This window comes from Cheilinus undulatus, linkage group 13, assembly GCF_018320785.1.
Source record: "Cheilinus undulatus linkage group 13, ASM1832078v1, whole genome shotgun sequence".
Classification (NCBI taxonomy): Eukaryota; Metazoa; Chordata; class Actinopteri; order Labriformes; family Labridae; genus Cheilinus; species Cheilinus undulatus.
The window spans coordinates 41,336,773-41,358,931 of NC_054877.1; the positions used below are offsets into that span (position 1 = coordinate 41,336,773).

Genomic DNA, 22,159 nt, shown 5'->3' on the forward strand with positions numbered 1-22,159 from the left:
AAAGCAAAAAAGCCAAGTAAATAAAAACAAGTGCTTCTGCAATGCAATTTATTTGTTTTTATAGTTACTTTTGCCATTTTGTCTTTTTTGGCAGTTAAATCAATGAATAAGAATAGCATAAACTGATCAAAATAGATAGCATTAATGTGCTGTTTTATCTCCTTGTTGCACCTTGAAATCAAATTGACTATTTTTTTCTGGATTTTCTTCTTAATTTCTTAAAATGTCAACAAAAATCGAATCAGTCACCTAAATGTTTGGATATTTTACACACATATAAAACAAAGCCAGCAGCTCTGGGAGATTGTAAAGAAATGCTCCTCAGTGCCATTAGCACCATCAGAAAGGAGGAAATAACATAGGATGTATGAATCTGTGATTATGAAATGTTTCACTAATTTTATAGTGGAAACACAAATAACTGATTTCCAAACTGAATCTCGATGGTTGCTGGGCAGAAATGCAATTATCACAAAGACTAGTTAGGTTGAGGTAAGGCCATATGTTTTAACATTTTAATTATTAACCAAGATAAAAGACAAAAAAATGTTTAGTCAAAATAGTTCACCAGACATTACAGCAGCTTAGTATCAGAAAAACCAGGAAATCATCTTATTTCTAATAATCTTCTGGGAACATGAATGTCTTAAAACTATTTCAAAATTCTGTTTGTTGAAATAAACTTTACTAAACAAGGAGCTCTTGTCATAAAAAAATAAAACATGAACCGCCATATGATAAAAGTAAAATCTGCTGTTTGTGCAGAGTCCCCTCTAAGCTTTGTGTCCCCACACCATTTCCATCTTCTGCACATGAGCCTTAGATGATTTAGAGAAGGTGCTTTTGACCACATTGAGAGGAGCTGCCTTTCCACTCAGGTAGACCTTATTGACACAGGAGGGAAGCCACGCCTGCTCCTTCACCTGCTGCTTCTCCTCCACAGATCCCAGTCCACCCTTCCTGAACTGAATACATGAATAGGCGAAGATGTAGCCGGTCATGAAGGCATCGAACCCTGCACGGTGCGTTCCTGTGTCCGTCTTCTTATTATGAACTGATGGAGGCGCACTCAACTTTTCTTTCTCTTCATTTTCTGTTTTGGTTTCTTCTCCGTCGTTCTCATTTGTGTCATCATTAGTGGCTGTTGTTGCACACACTCCATTCCCCTCACCTTCTATTTTCATGTTTTCTCCTTCATTCTGTTCACAGTCTCCATCATCGTCCACTAGAGGCACACTGTCTATGCATTGTTCCTCTTCTTTCTGATCATCTGCTGTTTCTGCAGGTTCCACCTCCATGTGAGGAATTTTGTTTTCAGGGGCACCATCAAAAATAGAAGACGAATCCAGAGTGCTTCCTCGACCTTTCTTCTTCTCTCTATGTCTCTTCCTCTTTTTCCTCTTTTCCCCTGAGCTCTTCTCATCCTGGAGGATGATCTGGTCAGTGTCGTGGGATAATGGACACTCTGAGCCATTTGGGCACCAACCAAACGCCTGTTTGAAAAGAAAATAATGTTAATGAAGATTTCACATAGCATTACTAATGGCTGGTGATTTGACATGTCAGTTCTCTGTTATGGGTTTAATTTACAAGTTCCATCATGATATTATACATGGATTATTGAACAAAAAAGGATATCAGCCAATGGAGCAAAGTCTGTTTTTACAATTTCAGTTAATTTAAGTTATATTTAAGTTACTTTAAGTCAGGGCCTGAACAGAGGAGTTGACAGTTTCATGACCCAGTTGGTTTTAGTTTTATCAGAATAATAATTTCTCTAAAAAGTGTTCCATAGGGGCAGATAATTTATCAGTGCAGGTATATATTGGACATCCCTAGTTTTTTCTATCTCACTTAAAGGTCACATGTTAATATGTGCCCCTGGCCTGTCCACAGTCCCCTCAAGAACCCCCCCAGCTCATTAACATTTAAAGCCACAGGCACAGAAACAGCTCTTTCTGAGGAAGGCTTAAACAAAGGGTATTTGGACATGCAAAAATCCAACAGTGGAGGGTTTTTTCAGAAACAAACTTCACAGGCATGTTTTGGGGACCTCTCAGACCAATATAAACTTGTCTTAAAAGGGTAAAAAATGTGACCTTTAAACTTCTAGAGATTCCTCTGGGTTACAAATAAAAGAGGTTGAAACTCACAGAGAAGCGCTCGCAGATGTTAGCCTGTCCCTCAAAAGGAGCTACAGCGGGGCACGGCCTGAAGTCCACGTAGCTGGACATTTTACCCCCGTACTGACAGAACTCTACATGAACATTAGGCCCGGCACCTCCAGAGGTCACATTGCGACTGTTGTCCAGCTTACTGCAAGAGATGATATGAGGGGAATATTATGACTCACTTACACTCTGATAAATCCAAAACACTGGAGCAGTGCTCAGAGGTGTCCTGGCACAGAAATTAATGAGCACATCACTAGTAAATTTTTCAGCTCTGCTCTTTAAATCTATAATAAAACACTGACCATTTCTTGTAGGCGTACTCCAAATACGAGGCAGTTAGTCGGAGCTCAAACTCGGTGACATATTTAGTGTCATAGATGCCAGCAGGAAACATCTCTGATAGGTCAGCTGTGAAGGTAGCCAAGTGCTCAGGAAGATGAGCATAAAAACTCTGGGAGAAAGACACAAAGACAAAAGCATTTTGATTGATTGAAGATACAGAATGCTGTTAGAAAGGTATGAGGGAGTATTTAAATGAAAAACAACATAAAGATGGCATTCACTCCAATCAAACTACACACATAAAACTGCTGCGACTTCTAGGCATTTTCAGATCAAAAAAGTGTGTTTTTAACTTTCAGGACTCAACAAACAAGACGTTTTTAATTAAATTCACCTCAAGGTGACGAAACAGAAAAACAGAGCTGGCCTGAAGCATTTAAAATTCAGGAAACTTTGATGTCTGTTCTAACAGTGACAATTGCTGATTTTCCCCATTAGCTTTAATGAATTAAAATGCTTTCAGGAATTTTCAAAAGGGGAAAAATAAATCAGTATAGAGTAAATTTACTCCAATCTTTTGTAGTTCATGTTATCTCCGTTTTTATGTCATCATGTAATGACAAGGTGTTTGTGGAGGGAGACTTTGGGAGACAAGCTGATCAGCTTTAAAGACTAATGTACTGTGTCGTGGGGAGGACATGACATGACAGGCCAGTGTTTTTTTCATCATATTACGGAAGCCTTCATTCTTAATGCTAAGACGGCGCAGGTCCTTATAAATAAAACTAAGTATTGACTGTGTGATTATGGTTGCACAAGTGATCCTGAGGATGTAGAAAATCCTCCTCAGAACACCGGAAAGGGAACACCAGGACATGACAACCTGTTTAGAGTCAGTCTTTATGATGGCATCCTCCATGTTTGCCAGGCTTCTGCCAGGCACCTGAGGACAGAGCTGGCAGTGGATGAAAGGATGGTGGGACTAACGCAAAATCTGGCATTACACAATATATGAAGGACAAGCCAACTAAATGGGGGATCAAAATTTTTGTATTGATCGATTCGAGCAGTGGCTGGTTCAGCATTTACACTGGCAAGACTGTAACTGCAAGTGGGCATGGGCTGTCTTATGACGCAGTCATGAACCTTATTCAGCCATCCTGTTTTGGCACTGGGTACCATATTTACATGGACAATTTTTACAACAGTCCCAAACTGTTCAGGGAGCTGGCCAGCATGGTGTTTGGAGCATGTGGCACCTATAGGGAGAGCAGAATAGGTGTCTGTGTGCTCCACCATCCGTCCTGCATTTTCAGGTGAGACAGTAAAGAGAAGGGTGAAGGATGGAGATGGATGCTGGGCTGGGAGAGGAACACCTTGTCCCAAACCAATCAAGGCCTACAACAAGAATGTGGGTAGGGTTGACCTGTCAGACCAGCTCATTCAACTCTACTCCACCCACAGAAAAACAGCTTGCTGGTACAGGACCGTGTGGACATTGTGACAACAAATACCTTCATCTTGCACCGTGAGATGACCAGTGCCAAGCAGGCGCAGCCCATGGCACTCAAAGACTTCACGGTGGAGCTGGTGTGTCAGCAGACTGGAGACAGACTGAAGTGTAAACGTCGCCTCCAAGTGGAGAAAAAGACGAGTGACACCCTAGAAGTGCCAGGCTGCGATGTGCCCCTCTGTCTTGTGATAGACAGGACCTGTTTTTTTTTGGAGTGGCATAAATAATTTGTGTGGCATCTTATTGTGACACCTGATGGTTCTGTAAATAGCAGTTAAGTTTTGTAAGGAATGCCTGAGACATTGCCCACATTTTGGTCTAAGGAGTGTTATATAACTTTGTTGCTTGCTAAATTTGTAAACAAGTTTTTTTTGTAATTTGCAATTTTTATATGCATTCTAAGTTATAAAAATGCTTAATTAAACATTTTATTGGTTTGCACAGTAAAAAAAAACAAACTTTTTCCTGCTCTAGTTTTATGTTTTGTGTGATTTTAAGTCCAATGTGATGATATAGTATGTCAAAATGCAACTGTAAAGTCACATGTGAGGTTGTGCTAAAAACAAAGACACTAAACAAGGCAAGACAAACAGTTTTTAAGGTGTAATATAAATGTATAATCAAAGGTAGTCAAAAACATTCAACTGGATCCTTGACCCCAGAGTGTTAGAGGAAATTTGTTGTGGCAGAGGTTTCACTGGCTTATTTTGGGCTGGCTAGATCAGCTGTTGAGTTTTGGGCTGGTTTTATCCCACAAACCTTGCAACCTGGCAGGAAATGCTTGAGAAAAGCCCTACAAAATAATTTTTAAGAAGTTAAAGATTGAAACTGAGCAGTAAACATTAGAGCTTGCCATTACCTGGTAAAGAAAGGCTATGTCAATGAGACCGTTGTGGAGCACCAGAGGTTTCCTGGCTCGCAGCAGTTCAGTGAACAAGGCTCTGATGTGGACGCCCTTGTCATCTGATCCGGCCTAAAAAAGAAGACAGAGAGAGTAAAGACGGCTAGAGTTCAAATACCCTCATAAGTGAAAGCCAAAAGTTCTTGCAGTTTCCTGTTCAGTGTTTCCTACATATAGATGATACTAAGGTGGGCCACCCAAATATATTGAAAGCCACCCAAGTATATTTGCTGACCATTTATAAAGATCCATCTAAAATTACCATCCATGCATGAGAGAGGTTTTCATTCATACATAGATGCTCTATTTAAGGAGTGATGTTTCATATTAAAATTTCAGCTTCTTACATTGTCATTTTAACATAAAAAGTGGGGAACCATTATCCTGCGTAATGTATAATCCTTATGGCTTTATAATCTAATTGCAATTTTTTTCCCAATATTGTGATTGGGATTTAATATGCGATTACTATTAGATTACTCAACTTATGCATTTTTCAACAAATTTAAGCAATAAATCGATTCATATTATAACCTACATTCAGTCAGGAACACTCATCATACATTTTACCATTTCATTGGAAAAGTGATATAGCCTACAGTTTTATTTAGCAGAGAAGGCTCTGCTCTAAAGATGCTCCCTGGGTTAGTCAAGCAGCATGCTTTGACTCTCCAGGGAGCACATGGCTGAAACCCCCATATGGATGGACACATAAATAACAGTGTGTACTGAAAAAAATGAAACTATTTCAGAAGCAATTATTCCATAGTAGCATGAATCGGAATATGAGGATGCAAAAAGCTTTAAGCTATAAAGGAGGTGGCTGGGGTGGGGGAGGTAAAGCTTGTAAAGCTGCTGCAAAAAATAAAATTTAGTAAACTACTATTTTGACATATTTCAAGTTTAAGAAATATTGCAACTTTTTGGCCATATTACAATTTAATCTAATTTGTGATTAATTGCCCAGCCCTAGAAGGTTGCATACGCATGCATTTCCCCCAGACTTCTGCACAATGTAATAGATAAGGTAATCCAAAGCTGCTGGAAGAGAAGCAACAGAGGTCCAGTCAAATTCACAGCTGAAAATACTGAAAATTTTCAAGTAGTATTATGATCTCATGAAAATGCAAAAGATATTATTTATGTGTCTTACGAACAAAAATAGAGCAGAGGAGATAACAGCAGAGGAGACACTGTCCAAATTGCATACTAGACAATGCATAAGTGTTAGATTGCAATTTCTCATCATTAAAATAAAAATGAACTAAATAATAAAAACAAAATAAATGGAGTTCATGGGTATAGTAAATATATATAGTAAATATGCAGCAGTGTAGGAATGATTGTCTTCTTTTTTAACTTACATCACTTTTTACAGTATGAAGTCAAGGTGGCTTATGCTACAAACCATCTTGTACGGATGACTCAGAATTACAAAAGTTGAGTAAAGCTATGGTACAAAGGAGGTAACAGAGCAAAGCAGCACTGACTTAAAAGTACCACACAGAAAAGGTTGGATAAGTACACACAGCACAACACAAAGCAGCATGGGAGAATCAGTACCTTATTGTTGCCTTTGCAGTAAGGGATTCCATGTGCGTACTGCTTGTTGAAGTCAAATCCGTGCTGCACCAGGAACTGCACCGACTGAGGCTCTATGATGTACTCCTCTGAACACAGCAGGGTGAGATTATACACCTGGACCAGGTATGTGTCAGCAGCCTTGTGAGAAGATACAGACATAACAATTGTGATATCAAGCAGAGAAAAATCATGGTCCTTCACATGTAGGCAGCACAACAAACAACGGAGGATATCACACTTCCTTATGTAGCAGTGTCTGACTTAACTTCATTAGCAGCTTATTGTACATCTAATATAGTTTATTTTCATATTATCTTTTTCACAATAGCTCTGTCATAGAAGTCACTGTGACAAAAAAAACCACACTGTTACAACAATTAATACGTTTTATGAATCTGAAAACAGTTGGAAATATTTGAGGTAATGGTAGTACCCAAATCAAACTAAACAAGTTAGGACTGGTCATTCTAAACTAATGTATATATTTCAGAGCAAAATTTCCACATACTGTACTTTAAAAGCTGGACAAAGTTAACGAGGGCAAATTAAGTTGTACCTTGTTTTCCAGTTTCTTGTAGCAGCTGATTCCCAGAGAAAGGATGGAGCGAGAGCGAGCAGCGTGACAGATCGCTTTATATCGGTCCTCTATAGATCTGAAACATGGCAGGTTGAAATAAGCAAACTGCAAACACAAATATGCAGTAAGTGATGACATGACAGTGACTTAAAAACATGCATATTTTGCCTGACAACCCATTAATAGTGTATGAGGTGTGTGGTGTAGAGTGAGTGTGTTATGCAGACTATCATTGATGTTTTTACTCACTGAGCCAGCAGCGATTTTCTGTTTCCAAGACCACTCAGCTCCTAAAACGAGACAGAGATCAAATTCTGTTTTTAAAATTTAATTTGTGAATTATGTGACAGAACAAAAAGCAAAATGAAAGGTTATTCAAAGAAGCAAAAGAGACAATAATACAGAATGAACAGTAACAAAAAAGCAGTTAAGATGAAAAAGCAAGTTGAGGGTTGAAAAAAGGTTACATGTGTTTAAAAGTATTGTCAAAGACAGCAATGCAGAGTTAATTTTGGCAGCTAGTTTGAATTTAGTCTTTAGATTAGAATACCTTTTAGTTTTACTCATATCAGAATCATTTTTCATTTAGGAAAGTTTTTGTCTCGTTTAAGTCGACAAAAACTCTAAAACATTTGGTAGAAAGATTATAAAGTCCTTATGTTTTAGTATTTAATCTTAATCAAAACAACTATTTTCTTCAGACTAATTTTATTAGCCAAATTGTAAAATTAATTCAAAAGTAAAACAATCATATTAATGTATTATCATACTTTAAATACTGCCCTCTACCCAGTTTCTCATGTTTTACCCATTAGAGCTACAGTGGAGAAATAGCATGGATTTTGACTGCCAACAGACCAGCAATCAAACTTTAGTCTCCGTGATGAAAACTAAACTTAAACTAAACACAACTTTTAGCTAGTCTTCCTCTTTGAAAAAGCTTGTCGATTTATGTGTTCGTCATAGTGTAACCAAACATTTTACCATTTCATGAAAAACATCAGCTCATTTTGAATTTGATGGCAGCAATACATTTCAAAAAAGTAGGGACAGGGCCATGTTTACCATTGAGTTGCATCCCCTCCTCTTTAAACATAGTGGAAGTCAGGAGACCAGTTACTGGACCCTAAGCAGAGGAATGTTGTACCGTTCTTGCCTGATGTAGCACTCGAGCTTCTCAACGTTCCTTGGACTTTTTTTTTCCAGATGTTCCATTTTATAATGTACAAAATATTGTTAAAAGTTCTGGACTGGCAGGCTAGTTCAGCGCCTGGACTCTTCTACTGTGAAGCCATGCTGTTGTGATGGATGTGGTTTAGTACTGTCTTGCTGAAATATGCAAGACATTTCCTGAAAGAGGCATTGTCTAGATGAGAGTATCTGCTGCTCTAAAACCTCTATCTTCTTTTCAGCATTGATAGAGCCTTTCCAGATGTGAAAGCTGCTCACGCCACGGGCACTGATGCAAGCCAATACCACCCGAGATGCAGGCTTTTGAACTGTGAGCAGATAACAAGCTGGACAGTCTCTCTCCTCTTTAGTCCACCAAACAAAGCATCCATTGTTTTCAAAGAGAGAAAAAAATTTCACATTAAATTAAGGCTAATCTGACCACAGAACAGTTTTCCATCTACCCTCGGTCCATTATAAATGAGCTTGGCCCAGACAAGAAGGAGGCGTTTCTGGATTGTGTTCACATATGGCCTCTTCAGGATACAGCTTTAACTTGCATTTGGCAAACTGTGTTGACAGGCAATGATTTCTGGAAGTGTTCCTGAGCCCATGCAGGGATTTCCAGCACAGAATCATGCCTCTTTTACATGCAGTAATCACAAACATTCAAAATTGACCTATGGCCTTGTCCTTTGGTTACAAAGATATCTCCAGATTCTCTGAATCTTTTGATGATATTGTTAGAATTTTGCGCTGCTCTCTTATTGGCAGAAGGACAAAGAGAGCATTAGTTCGGCTTAAATGGTCATTGACCCAAAGTTTATTAAGGATTACATATAAAGTTTACAAAATGTCACAAATATTACCCATCTGTGTGTCCCAGTGAGCTCTCAGATCAGAGAGCTCCTGACCCTCGGTAAGTGTGTCTTTTTATCTTCAGGGGAGGATTCTCCCACACTTCCTAGTGAGGAGGAGTCCTGTGAATTACGACACTTCCCTGTAACAAAGAGTGGTCTCACTAGCTTTAACCTTAGCTGTTATCATCACTGTAGACAAAAGGAGCCACTCACTCTAATCTTAGCAAAGAAAAAGATTAACTATATCTAAAAGTACAATGTGTCATCTTGAAATATCTCACAATATTATGAACTTTAGACGGTGGGATATTCAAAGTCATTTTTCAGATATGGGTCCACAATTTTTAGATGCAGAGGTGAACCTCTGCCCATCTTGACTTCTGAAAGACTTTGCCTCTCTAGAATGCTCCTTTTATACTCATGTTACTGACCTGTTGGGATTAACCAAATTAGTGCAAAATGCTCCCCAAGCTAGTACCTACTACTTTTCATGCCTTTAGTTGCCGTGTCCCTAATTTTTTAGGTGTTGCTTCCATCAAATTAAAATAAGTTCGTTTTTTTCATGAAATACTAAACTTTCTCTGTTTTATCACCTGGTATGTTGTCTATTTATGAGATTTGCAACTAATTACATCGTTTTATTTACATTTTACACAGGAATTGTGGTTGTATTTATTCAGATGAACCAGCTTGTAGTTGGCAAGATATAAAGCATCTTAAAACGCAGGGGAAAAAGCGTCAGTGTTCGTTGATATGGATAAAAAATGCAAGTTTGTCATGAACTCGGATGGTCCATTCTGCAGCTCTTGAAGTGTATAAATGTGCAAGCAGAAAGGCAGCAATGCCAACTTTCTTTTGTAGGGCAGTATTACGAGATCTTCAATAGACACGATTAAGTTGGGGCTGAAGCCCAGTATTTTAGAAGTAAATGTGCCCATAAACTGGGTGGTTTGGGTCCATTAAGGAAACCAGACATCAAGAAACAAACAACTTCACTTACCGTGTCCAGTGCAACGAATGATGCCGTTTTGATAGCTATTACCATAGCAGGCCAAAGCTCTTTGAGGTTATCATTCTGGACATCAATCACTGGAACAACCAGTGCAGAAGATGCCATGATTACTCTCAATTATAACGAAAGGAAAGCTAACCGCTGGAGAGAAGTTTTCAGCAGTTATGGAGGGCTTCTTGTGGCTAATTAAGCTATAGGAAAAAAAGGCCAGGACTTTTCAAAACGCCAGCCCATTTGTTTATCTCGGTTGATTTGTCTATTCTATCAGAAGTAAAATTTTACTAGCCTTAAATACATTACACAGCATGCACCTCTACACCGTAAACACTTCAACGTGCTCGAATGGGTCCTCTGGTAAAACCCGTTAGTAGTTTAAGCGTTGCCTGAGCGCAAATACAAACTCGATGGCGACTAAAAGAAGGTTAAAAATATACCAGATATATGAGCCACAACTGTTCCCCTGAAAATGACACAGATGTAATTTACTTCTCATCATCTTTGAAGTTTGCTTTCAAGTAATTGTTTTTTTAAATCCGGCTTATTTCTAGACACATATAAACAATACGTCATTTTACTTAACCGTTAGGATGAAGTCCGCCATTTTGGCTCAAACAAAGTCAGAAACATTTTATCTCTGTGAAGTATTTAATATTTTATCAGTAACTGGGAAGTGAAAGTTGGCAGAATATCATTTGTGTTTCCACGACGTGTTGTCTCTCCTAGCTGTGACTTTTTCAGATTTTAATTCCTCCTCATTAGTTTGCTAAAAGTGGTGATAGATATTTCCAGCCGAGCCTCAGTCAGCCAGGCTATCTTGACGTCTTCTAAATTTAGCTCTGCTGTGTTTTTAAAAGCCATAATGGGTGGCTGCTCTGCTCCAAACTGCTCCAATTCAACCAGCATAGGTAAACAGCTTTTTAGATTCCCTAAAGACCCCATCAGGAAGAAGAAATGGTTGGTGAACTGTAAGCGTGACTTTGAACCAACTCCTCACTCCAGGCTCTGTCAGGTAAGTTTACACAGGTACTGATATTTTAACACTGGTGATTTTGATGTGGATAGTTCACAACTCAGAGATAGAGTATGTATCTCAAGGAAAATAAAGACAAAGTTGAAAATGAAGGGAATGTTTTCAGTGTCAGCGTAAATGAGTGTTTTTATTATTATTTTACTGGTAAACATCTCGTAGGTTACGTTTAATAAGCACTTAATAACTCACCTGAAGTTTGATGTCTTGCGTGCTTGTTAGTAATGCATACACTCAATGCAGCCTATGATAATTATCATGGTACTATTTCATGATACATAGTTTCTTTTTTAAACCTTACTAAAGGTTTTACATTGTGTAAACTGAAAGATAATCTCCAGTTTTGACTTGATTTTACACGCTTTGAGTATTACAAAGTTAAATTTACATCTGTGCAGCAGTGATTTGTGCCATGGCTCAACAAAAAGGCCAGCTCCAAAGAGGGGTAGTAATTTCTTCTTCATCTGCAGTGCAGTCCTTGTTCCCGGCATTAGAGATAAAACAATTTTTAAAGTACAGTACGTAAAATCAAAACCACAAAAAAAATGAAGAGACCAGTGCTGCTCAGCTGTACAATCACTATTTCTTACTTCTTGTTTTGAAGGGGACATATTTTACCTTTTAAGACAAGTTTATATCGGTTTAAGAGGTCCCTCAAACATGCCTGTGATGTTTGTTTATGAAAAACACTCCAATATTGGATTTTTATATGTCTAAAAACCTCTCTGTTTCAGCCCTGCTCAGAAAGAGCTGTTTCTGAGTCTGTGGCTTTAAATGTTAAAGAGCTGTCTGACTCCACCCCTGATCACACCCCTCTCAGGAAATGGATGTGGCACTCCTGATGTCACAATGTTGCAAAAGGTTTTATCCAAAGTTAAGGACCTGACTAGGATTTAAACCAACAATCTCCCAGACAAGTCAGCAGGGTAACCCACTGAGCTATCCAGCATCTCAGCTGGCAGCTGAGATGAAGATCAGGAGACGAGGGCAAAACTTTCTTCCAAGTGGGGAGGGCCGGGGGGGCGGGGCTAACTCCCCACATGAGGTCATGAGGGGAAAATCTGAGAACTTGTTTCAGCACACATTTTCTGAAAGGTTGAGAAAGAGAGGGGGAAGGGACTGGATTTTTCTGGTACTTGAGGGGATTTTAGACTGGCCAAGGGCACATATTTTTGTTAGAAAAGCCTGAAAAAGTATCTTTTGCATTCAGTGTCCCCTTTAAACAAGAAACTTTAAAAAAAAACATTACTATACAGTTTATTTACTAGACAGTAAATAAGTGATGCATAATTTGGTAATGTATGAAATACACTGGAAAATATTGTGATTTTCAATTACAATATAATACATAATTGGTATCATGAGTCTACTTGCTTCCTTAGCAAACCTGAGATTTTTAAAGTAATGCTTTCTAAAGTTAGTATTTTCCACAAAAGTTTTGCTTTTTTGGAAAATAAAGGTAGTTATTTAAAGTGCAGTAGAGGCACTGCTTTACTATGTGCCTTTTCCAAGAGTATTTTTGTAAACCTTTAATAGTACTACTTCTTTGTTACCACAATAAATGCAGCCTTTCATGTGATCATGTAATTGCACAGCCTTGCAATATTATTGCAATAAGATTTATTGTGCATCACTATAGGAAACAAACTTTTTGCTTTCATTGATGAAATGATTAATCTTATAAGGGAGAAAAGCAGTTTTTAGAGCCCTTACTGGCTCCTACTTCAAGCTAATTACAAAGCATTCCTTATTGTTTGCAGCAAGCAATTTTAACAGCTTTTCTCCGTCCTTATAAGAAATCTATTTAACCAACATATAGGAGTATATAGTAAATATATATTTTATGGAGTTCAAAAGCAAAACAAGAAGTAAACAGAGGTCGGTACGCTAAGCAGTGGGCCTGGTTCCTACTCAACCTGAATGCCTCATTGGTCCGCTGAGTCGGAGGGGTGCAGCGTTACAGGATTGGGCTTGGGTGATTAAAATCACATTTTATGGCAGATTATAGCTAGATCAATCACAAGTGAGTAGAACGGCAGCAGTCTTAACACGTCTCCACGGCATACAAGTTTTGTCACTACGGCTCTGTCATGACATTCAACTAAACATACACGTCCTGTTACAGTTATAAATAAGAATTTCTCTGGCTTTGAAAATTGCTGGAAATATTTGAGGTAATGTAAGAACCCAACTAAAAACAACGTGTATAACACAGAAATAGTAAAAATTTTCACCAATAAGGGAAAATTCTCAACGTTGTGTCGCTGGGGCTTCTGTTTAAGAAAATGCTGGGACTCCAAAACTAAATCTAAGGTTTTTAATTAGAAGCGGCGTGCGCATCTTTTTAACACCAGTGCATTTTGTGACCCCTTTATCTCGTTCACTTGTTTGGATGAGCATGGTTTTTAAATCCTCTATGTTATTAATATGTTTCATTGAAAATAGCTGACTGACATGAGACAGCATGTCTACCAATGTGTAGCTGTGAAGCTCAAGGCACAACAGACTTTTGCAATATAGGCAGGCTGATTTTTTTTCCCAGTCTGTTTTCTGCTAACCTCACATCTGCACTCCCACTTTGACACAAGATACATCCTGCCATGTATCTTTCCTTCGTAACGTCTTTGCAGCTCTCTTTTTCAGTGATTGACATTGCACAGGAGAGCCTACAGAAGGATAACAAGGACATTACATTTATTTTTTCTTTTTAAATTAAATTGTACATATTTGTGTCTATTTTAACTTTATCTTAAGATATCATGATCCCTTATCTCTTGTGTTTGAGTGACTGATTAGTTGAATAGATTGTCAGTATTTTCCTTCCTTGTTTTTTGATCAGGATCATTTTGAGCAGAACCAGTTTGAGGAGGTAGCGAGGTCTCCAGCTGGAGGGAGGAAGCTGAAGCCAAATGCCATCCCCACTCTGTTCAGCAGTGCAGATCCTCCTTATCCTGCAGCCAGTACTCAATACATCCTTCTGCCCATGAAACCTGAACCAGGTACCTGTATGCACTAGGGATGAGGGCGATTAAGCTGCTAGATGGTTGAAGTTAGATCCCTTGTAGACAGCGCCAGAATTACTTGTTGGTTAAAGTAATACTTCATATCATTTTTTTTATTATTTCAGGATCACAATCCTGCTCAAGTGCTGTCTAAACTGTAACACAGCTGCCAAACGCTAATTGCCCCTATAGCTGTGCTTAAAGGGGACATATTTTAACCCTTAAATCCCTTAAAGACAAGTTTATATTGGTCTCAGAGGTTCCCAAAACATGCCTGTGAAGTTTGTTGCTGAAAAAACACTCCTGTATTGGATTTCTGCATGTGTAAAACCCCTCTGTTTCAGCCCTGCTCAGAATGAGCTGTTTCTGTGCCTGTGGTTTTAAGTGTTAATGAGCTATCTGGCTCCACCCCTGACTACACCCCTCTTAGGAAATGGATGTGGCTTAATGGATGTAGCTCTCCTGAAGAATTAACTCTAGTGTTTAACCAAATAAAAATCATGTTATTATACAATGGCTGCTTTATTCCATCAAATATATGGACAACATTTTTCTGGTATTTTCCAGATAAAACCAGCTATTTTAATCAGACATCACAGGGACTATTTTTAGATCTTTAAAACATAACCCATTTTATAGGGCATAAAGGGCCTGTCACCTTGATGTTATTTAACCGTATGGTTAATTTGATGAAATCTAAGGTCTTACTTTTCCTTTAAGTTAAATGGGAGAAGAGTGGAGTGGAGCTTAGCTTATATTCATCACTAACTGAAAGCTTGTTGTTGCTACTATAATAGCCCAGCTTTATCTAATGGCTTGATTAACGTAGCGTTACATCTCCAAACATTTCTATACATATTTTATCAGCTGAGGACAATCAGCTGATCACAGTGGAGATCTTCAGGGTGTAGTTATTCAAAATTGGGCAATTTTCCACTGAAATAAAAGCAGTTAAGTGCTTATTCCCCACTGATTTCTGTCAGCAGAGCAAACTCTCTGCCACTCAGTGGCTGGTACTGCAGAGACTTGTGCTGCTTGTGATGTTACTTGTATGCCCTCTACAATGCCTTTGGTCTTTCCTTTAACAGAGCTGCTACGTACAGCAGTGTCCTTTGTCCTTCCTCAGCATATTTTATGTCATACATGGCATGTTTGTTCAAATGATGAACTGTTTTGTGCAAGCCTGATTGTATGGACACTGGCTATAAATCAGGATGTGTACTTATGTGGCTGCTTGAAAACACTCTGTGTCTGTAGTAGAAAAGGAGCTGAATTTTGGGGATCATGGCTACGCTAGACGCACTCCTCTGCCTGGCATGGAGGATGAGGAGGCAGAGGAGCATCAGCCCTGCACACGCTGTCAGCTCCTGAAGAAACAACTGGAGCAGGAAATGCAGCACACTGCAAGACTACAGAGAGAGGTAGGATTGTTGTTTTTGTCTTTATAAAGCAAATACTTACTTCTTTCTTTATTTTGCATATTTTTGTTGCCATTTTTTTCTTTTTAAGAGGCACATATAAAATAACATTTTTGTGTCTATGTAGCTGAAACCCTGCACATCAGATCAATGTTAACTTAAATTCCCCAGTAATTTAACTTGTGGCTTTACTAGTCTCTTACTTTTAGTGACTTGGCATGGGCAGCTACCTTCTAATATAATTTATATCTCATTGTAGCCAAAGCAGGGATGTTCACTCCCTAAACATATGTCTTCTTTAATGACTGTCAGGCAGAGGAGATGAAGAAGCGTCTCTATCGTCTTGACCGCATCGAGAAAGGTCTTCAGAACTTTCTGTATGAGGACCAGATTCGAGCTTTGTCCCTCAGCAAACGCTCCCGCCGTGCTGTCTGGTCACCAGAAACCATCCTGAAGGCCCGAAAGATCCGCTGTGCTGTCGGCACTAAAGGCTACGAGTACTTGAGGGAGCTTGGGTACCCTTTGCCCTCCTACAGGACTCTGTGTAACCGTCTGGAGACAAAGATCATGGTGACAACTGACATGAGCTGTGAGGAGCTGGCAGAGCTCAGCCTCGGGCTCATGGCCACCTGTGACAGCCCAACTGGAGGAGTCGGGGACAATGATGAGGAGGAGCTGATCGGAGTATTGTCCTGATTTTAGAAGTTTTTTATAAAGGGAAGACTGGAAAAGATATTGTGGTAAACCTTTTTGGGTGTGGCTCACAATGGCCCAGAAGTTTCTCCCACGTCTTTAAAGACGAAAGCTTCAGTAAAATTGTGTGCTTTTTCTTGGCAGAAACTGTACGTTTAGATGTATGAATTGTCACATGCTTGTGCTCTACAGCTGCTGAGATTTGCACAGTTGCATCTTAAAAAATTTGAATATCATGAAAAGGTTAATCTTTTTTTACTGTGATTGAATTCGTCTTTACAAAGCAAAATATTTCCTGACTTTTTTTAAATGTTGAGCTTTCAGGTCACAGAAATCTAAAATCTACTATCCCAATATATCACAAAACATCAGTCCAAAAAAAGAGGTTTATAATCCGAAACGCTGGCCTTCAGGAAAATTATGCCCATTTATGCATTCAGTAATTGGTTGGAGCTCCTTTAACACAAATTACTGCAGCACGGCTGGGGTTTTATGAAGCCCAGGTTGCTCTGATAGCAGCCTTCAGCTCGGCTGTATTGTTTAGTCTGTTGTCGCTCATCTTCCTCTTGACATTTCCTCATAGATTCCCTATGGGGTTCAGGTCAGACCAGTTAGCTGGCCAATCAAACACAGTAATACCATTGTCAGTAAAATAGTTTCTGCTAGTTTTGGCTTCACTGTAGGCAGGTGCCAAGTCCTGCTGGAAAAGCAAATCAATACCTCCATAAAGCTTCTCAGCAGATGGAAACATGAAGTGCTCTAAAATCTCCTGGTAGATGGCTGACAGTGTTGACTCCAGACTTGATAAATCACAATGGACCAACCACAGCAGAAGACATGGCACCCCAAACCATCACTGACTGTGGACACTTCACACTGGATCCCAAGCACATTGGATTCTGTGCCTCTCAGATTTTCCTTTAGACTCAGGGACCTTGATTTCCAAATGAAAATCAAATTGTCTGAAAACAGGACTTTGGACCACTGAGCAATGGTCTAGTTCTTTTTCTCCTTAGCCCAGATGAAAAGCTTATGCAATCTGAGGTTCAGGAGTGGCTTGACACTAGGAATACAACACTTTTAGCCCTTTTCCTGGACCTGTCTGTGTGTGGTGGCTCTTCTACTGTAATGGAGTCCTGTCTGAAGTACCCAGCAAAACCCTGGACAGGCTCCAGTATGTCCAAAACTCTACTGTGAGAGTTCACACCCACACTAGACCCTGGCAACACATCACTCCGACCCTCATCCACCTTCACTGGCTCCCGATCAAGTCCTGCATCAGCTACAAAGTCCTCCTCCTCACATACAAATCTCTCCATGCCCTGGCTCCTCAGTACCTTTCTGATCTCTTCCATCCATACACACCATCCCATAACCTTCGGTCTTCAGACACTGGCCTACTTTCCATACCCAAAACCAAAATCCAAACCTTTGGAGACAGAGCCTTCAGCGCTGCAGCCCCTACCCTCTGGAACACTCCTCCTGCAGACATCCGTTGCGCTCCATCTCTGGACATTAGTCTTGACTAAACCAGCCCTTATACTCATCCTACCCCTCACTTAGTTTGTCCATGTCTTATGTGTTCTTGTAAAGCATCCATGGGTTTCTTGAAAGGCGCTATATAAATTCCAGATACTATTATTATTATTATTATTAATTCACTGACTGCAGCCTCATTCCACTCTCTGTGAAGCTCCCCTACGTTCTTGAATCTGCTTTGTTTGACAATCCTCTGAAGGCCAAGGTCATACCTGTTGCTTGTTTACCTTTTCTTATCACACTTTCCCTTCCAGTCAACTTTCCATGAATATGCTTTGATACAGCCTCTGAAGACAGCCTGCTCTTTCAGCAGTGACCTTCTGTGGCTTACCCTCCATGTGAAGGGTGTCCTCTGGACAATAGTCAAGTCAGCAGTCTTCCCCATGATTGTGGTTGTTTGTACTGAACGAAAGAGGGAAGGAAGACTCAAGAAACCTTTGCAAATTGGACATTTCCACAATATTCTAATATTTTGAGATAGTGGATTTTTGATTTTCATGAGCTGTAAGCCATAATAATCAAGATTGGAAAAAAAAGTCTAGAAATGTTTTGCTTTGCACCTAGAATCGATGGAATTTTAACTTTTTGAAGTAAATCATGTGGGGGGAAATGAACGTTAATGTTTTTCAAATTTTTTGAGATGCACCTGTAGTTTGGATGTGGTGTTTCCACCGTGATATACTTGTATGCTGCCTTATGAGGGGAGATGAATGATGTAGTCAGATTTAAAGGGACTGGGGTTGTTCTGAAAGTGTAGAAATATTTGTAAAAGGCCTGTTGAATTGGCAGCCTGTTTAATGTCCAGTGTCTCTAACCAGTGAGGTTAGAGGTGCAGTGAAACTTTTTAAGAGTTCTGAGTAGAGTCAGCACAGATGAAATTTTCTCAGATTATATGATACACTGTTAAGAGGGAGAAATACAACTCGTAAAAAATACAGTGGCTGATACAGAGCCCCCTTTTAGGGTATGTTGGGATTTTTTGCCAATATTTGATAAAATGGCTCAACAGACCAAAAAAATAGAAAATGCTTGAGTTGAGGATGACATGCACTAAAAGGTGACAGGACCGGTGCTTATACAACATGTTCCTTGGGTACATTATGGGTGTCTGGTTTCACTGACTGTGTCAGGTTAGATTACATGAAGCAGGTTACCAAATCATCGAGTAGATTCAAGGTTTCAGTTTCATAAAAGGGGCAGGGTTGTCTTCACTACAATCGTAAAAGAAACTGCCGTCAACACGTTGATACAACAAATTTGTCAAAAATATAGTCATTAACATGCAGAGGTTCAAAAACATAAGCTACTGCAGATAAAATCAGCACAGCTACAGTCCCAACATATGTGACTGATAAGTCCACTTTCCCCCTTTAATTACCTTGCTGCTGTAATATTTTTCTTGTATGGCAGTTCTAGAAATAATATATCAGCTGCATCCCCAGTGGTCTCAAAGAAAACTTATGAAACCAATATAAATGTAATGCGAAGCAAGAAATATGCTTTACTTTTCATCTGATGAACTCAATTCAGTCTCTTTAGAATGATAATATAAGATGATTACGGGTAATACTAAGTGTTTTGTCAGTCTCTCTCCCTTCTTTCCTCTCAATCAGTTCTCAGTGTTCAGGAGAGCTGATTGGTCAGTAGGTGGTGTCTTACAGGATGATCTGTAACTGCTGTTTCCTACTGGGTGCGTAGCGGCCTCATAACGGCTGTGTCACAGCTTGATTTTCATTTTGGCATTCAATGTCAGAGCTGTCAGACTGCCTGATTGAGCAGCACATCTCACACACAGAATAGGCTCTTCTCTTTTTGTAGCAAGCTCTGCACTTCTCTCAGCCAAAGTAGACAGAAATGATGAATAAGAGAGTTATATTTACTTTGCTTTGGTAGATGTGAATGTTCACTAGGGCTGAACAATTTGCAAAAATAATCTAATTGCAATTTTTTCCCTTAGTGCTGTGATTTGATATGTGATTATTATTAGGTACTTGTCTATTTTTCAACAAATTCAAGCAATAAATCATTCTATATTACAACCTACATTTAGTTAAGCAGCATGCTTTGACTTTCCATGTAGTCCATAGCTACACCACCGTATGGAAAATGCATTTATGACAATGTATTGAAAACAATGAAATTATTCAAAAGCAATTAATTCATAGTAGCAGAATCTAAATGGGAGGGAGCAACAAGCTTCATGCTATAAAGGAGGAGGCTGGGGTGGAGGAGGTGAAGCTTTTCCAGCAGCAGTATAATGCAAGCAGGGATAAGTGAGCAGTACGTCATCTTTAAATGGACTGCTGTGCTGAGAGATAGAGCTGTGATTGGCTGTGGGAGCTGGCTATCAGCCAATCACAGCTAGGGGTATGACTTAGGTGAACTAACGCTAAGCTTCATCAATGTAAGATAGAATTAACTAGGGCAGAACAACTACAAAAATATGTATTTGCTATTATTTTTGCTCATATTGCAAATTTGATATCAATTGCTAAATGTGCATGAAATCTCTGCTGCAAAAAAAATGAATGTATTACACTGGTATTTTGACAAATTTCGAGTTAAAGCAATATTGCAATGTCTGCATTTTGTAAACTGCAGCATGCCACATTGCGATTTAATCTCATTTGTGATTCATTACCCTGCCTGAATGTCCACATTAGTAGAATAAGTGGCAGGCAAGATAAACTCAGTTTGGCTACAGCTCCAGTTTGTGCTTTTACTTTGGAGAAAATCAATCTTGTTTGCACAGAGGGCTTTTATTCTAAAATGTCTTGGTTTGGTTATGCTAAACAGTGAATCGAGTCACTTTAGGGAGATTTACTGAAAGTAAACTTGTAAAGAAAGTCAGAGCTGTGACGGCAGGAAGACACAGCCAACACAGCACACTGCCTTGTATCAAAGGCTTGATGTTTTGAGTCCAGTAATGTGCCGTAGCTATCACTCAGTAAACACACAACCCAGTCTGAAACAGCCGTTATCCCAAACATACCCCTGTAAGAGGTGAACCCCATTCAAAGTATTTAGAACCCAAAGTTAAAGCTGAAGTTACCTCGCTAAGTCCTGCTTCATAGTGCAGGCCCTATAGGAGCTGACCTTGCATCCAGTGAGATGTAATGTACTACTAAACGACTGAAAATCAACTTTTCCTGTATAAAATGTGCATGGACTTTGCACCAGTATGAATATGTCACTATATCTAGAAGTCTGCCTACTCAATAAAATAACTGAATCTAAAGGATTTGTCATACTATGGGACAGATTCTACTGTAGATCAGTGTTGACTCAACAGGATGATCTATATGTGCTGCAGACTGTGATGTGAATATTGTGGACAGTAACACCAGTACACACTATTAAACAAACTCCATGACACCATTTCACTAGCATTTTTTTATGTTTATATGCTCTTTATGTTAATTCTTCACATCAGTGCTACAAATATCTGAGGGAATAGAAGCCACACTCAGAGTGGTCTTTGGCTGACTCAGTTTAAGCATTTGCTCAAGGGGGCACCACAAGAGCCCTGAACATTTTCAATGACATTTTAATTGTGAAACTACCACCACACTTTCAACACCCTGCTCTTACTAAGCAGGGATTGAAGCAGAGGTTTGGGTGCATCTCTGAAGATGGCAGGTTGCTTGTAGCCTCTGCAGGTCATCCTATGTTCAGGATGACCTACAATCCCACTTAATAACTACATTTGTTGTTTTTTTTACTCAGGTTATCTTTGTCTTACAATAAATTTTGTTTATGATCTGAAACATTTTGGTTGACAAATTTGCAGAAAAATAAGAAATCAGGAAGAGGGCAAATACTTCTTCACCACACTGAATGTTTTAAGGTGATTTTCAGTTTTCACTGAACATAATGCATGTTAAGATTTCACTCAGGATAAAATAAACTACAAACTCAAATAGCCAGTCTTCTTTAACTTTATTTAGATAAAATGTCTGATCTGTGCCAAAAATCTCTAGTCAGTGGTCTCTGTAGAACACTATTTATTTATTTATTTATTCAAAATCACATCTAAGTTAATTACGGTAAATTCTTGTTGCTTTTCTTGATGTTTTTCCTCCTACCCACTTACCTCTATTCCTCATTGTGCAGTAAAGTATTGTTCAGGAAGTACTGCAGTACTATCGGCATTGTGCTGCCTGCTGCACCTCTTCATCAATGTTTCATCCACCTGCTGGAACACCTGACGTAGGAGGGGCGGAGTCCACGCTCACTGAGTGATCACTTTACGGAAGTCACGGGCAGCTTTGACAAGCCTCGGTGGGTTAAGATGTCATGCTTCCGTGAATGACTCAAGAAACCGGTTATTTACGCCTTCAAAATAAGAGCCTGAAAAAAAAAAAAACGCAAAGCTGGTTAAATTAAAACATCGAGATGTATTGATAA

General features: G+C 39.2%; 2 protein-coding genes across 3 annotated transcripts; one reads left to right on the forward strand and one right to left on the reverse strand.

The window, feature by feature from the left end:
- Positions 1-487: 487 nt before the first annotated feature.
- On the reverse strand, positions 488-10,407 carry toe1 (target of EGR1, exonuclease). The gene is made up of 8 exons (XM_041802287.1): positions 10,062-10,407; positions 7,281-7,321; positions 7,011-7,107; positions 6,434-6,592; positions 4,829-4,942; positions 2,477-2,625; positions 2,154-2,316; positions 488-1,493 (listed from the first exon to the last, which is right to left on the reverse strand). Exons 1-8 carry the CDS (start codon positions 10,176-10,178, stop codon positions 774-776), a joined length of 1,560 nt encoding a protein of 519 aa, XP_041658221.1. The 5' UTR covers positions 10,179-10,407; the 3' UTR covers positions 488-773.
- A 284-nt stretch (positions 10,408-10,691) lies between these two features.
- On the forward strand, positions 10,692-21,907 carry si:ch73-382f3.1 (uncharacterized protein LOC100151273 homolog). Of its 2 annotated transcripts, none has more exons than XM_041804035.1 (4): positions 10,692-11,082; positions 13,940-14,099; positions 15,360-15,523; positions 15,833-21,907. In XM_041804035.1, the coding sequence occupies exons 1-4, from the start codon at positions 10,933-10,935 to the stop codon at positions 16,214-16,216; spliced, it is 858 nt and encodes a 285-aa protein (XP_041659969.1). In that variant the 5' UTR covers positions 10,692-10,932; the 3' UTR covers positions 16,217-21,907. The 2 variants fall into 2 exon arrangements, with proteins under 2 accessions (XP_041659969.1, XP_041659970.1); XM_041804036.1 differs by having other exon boundaries at positions 15,363-15,523.
- The last annotated feature ends 252 nt before the right edge of the window (positions 21,908-22,159 follow it).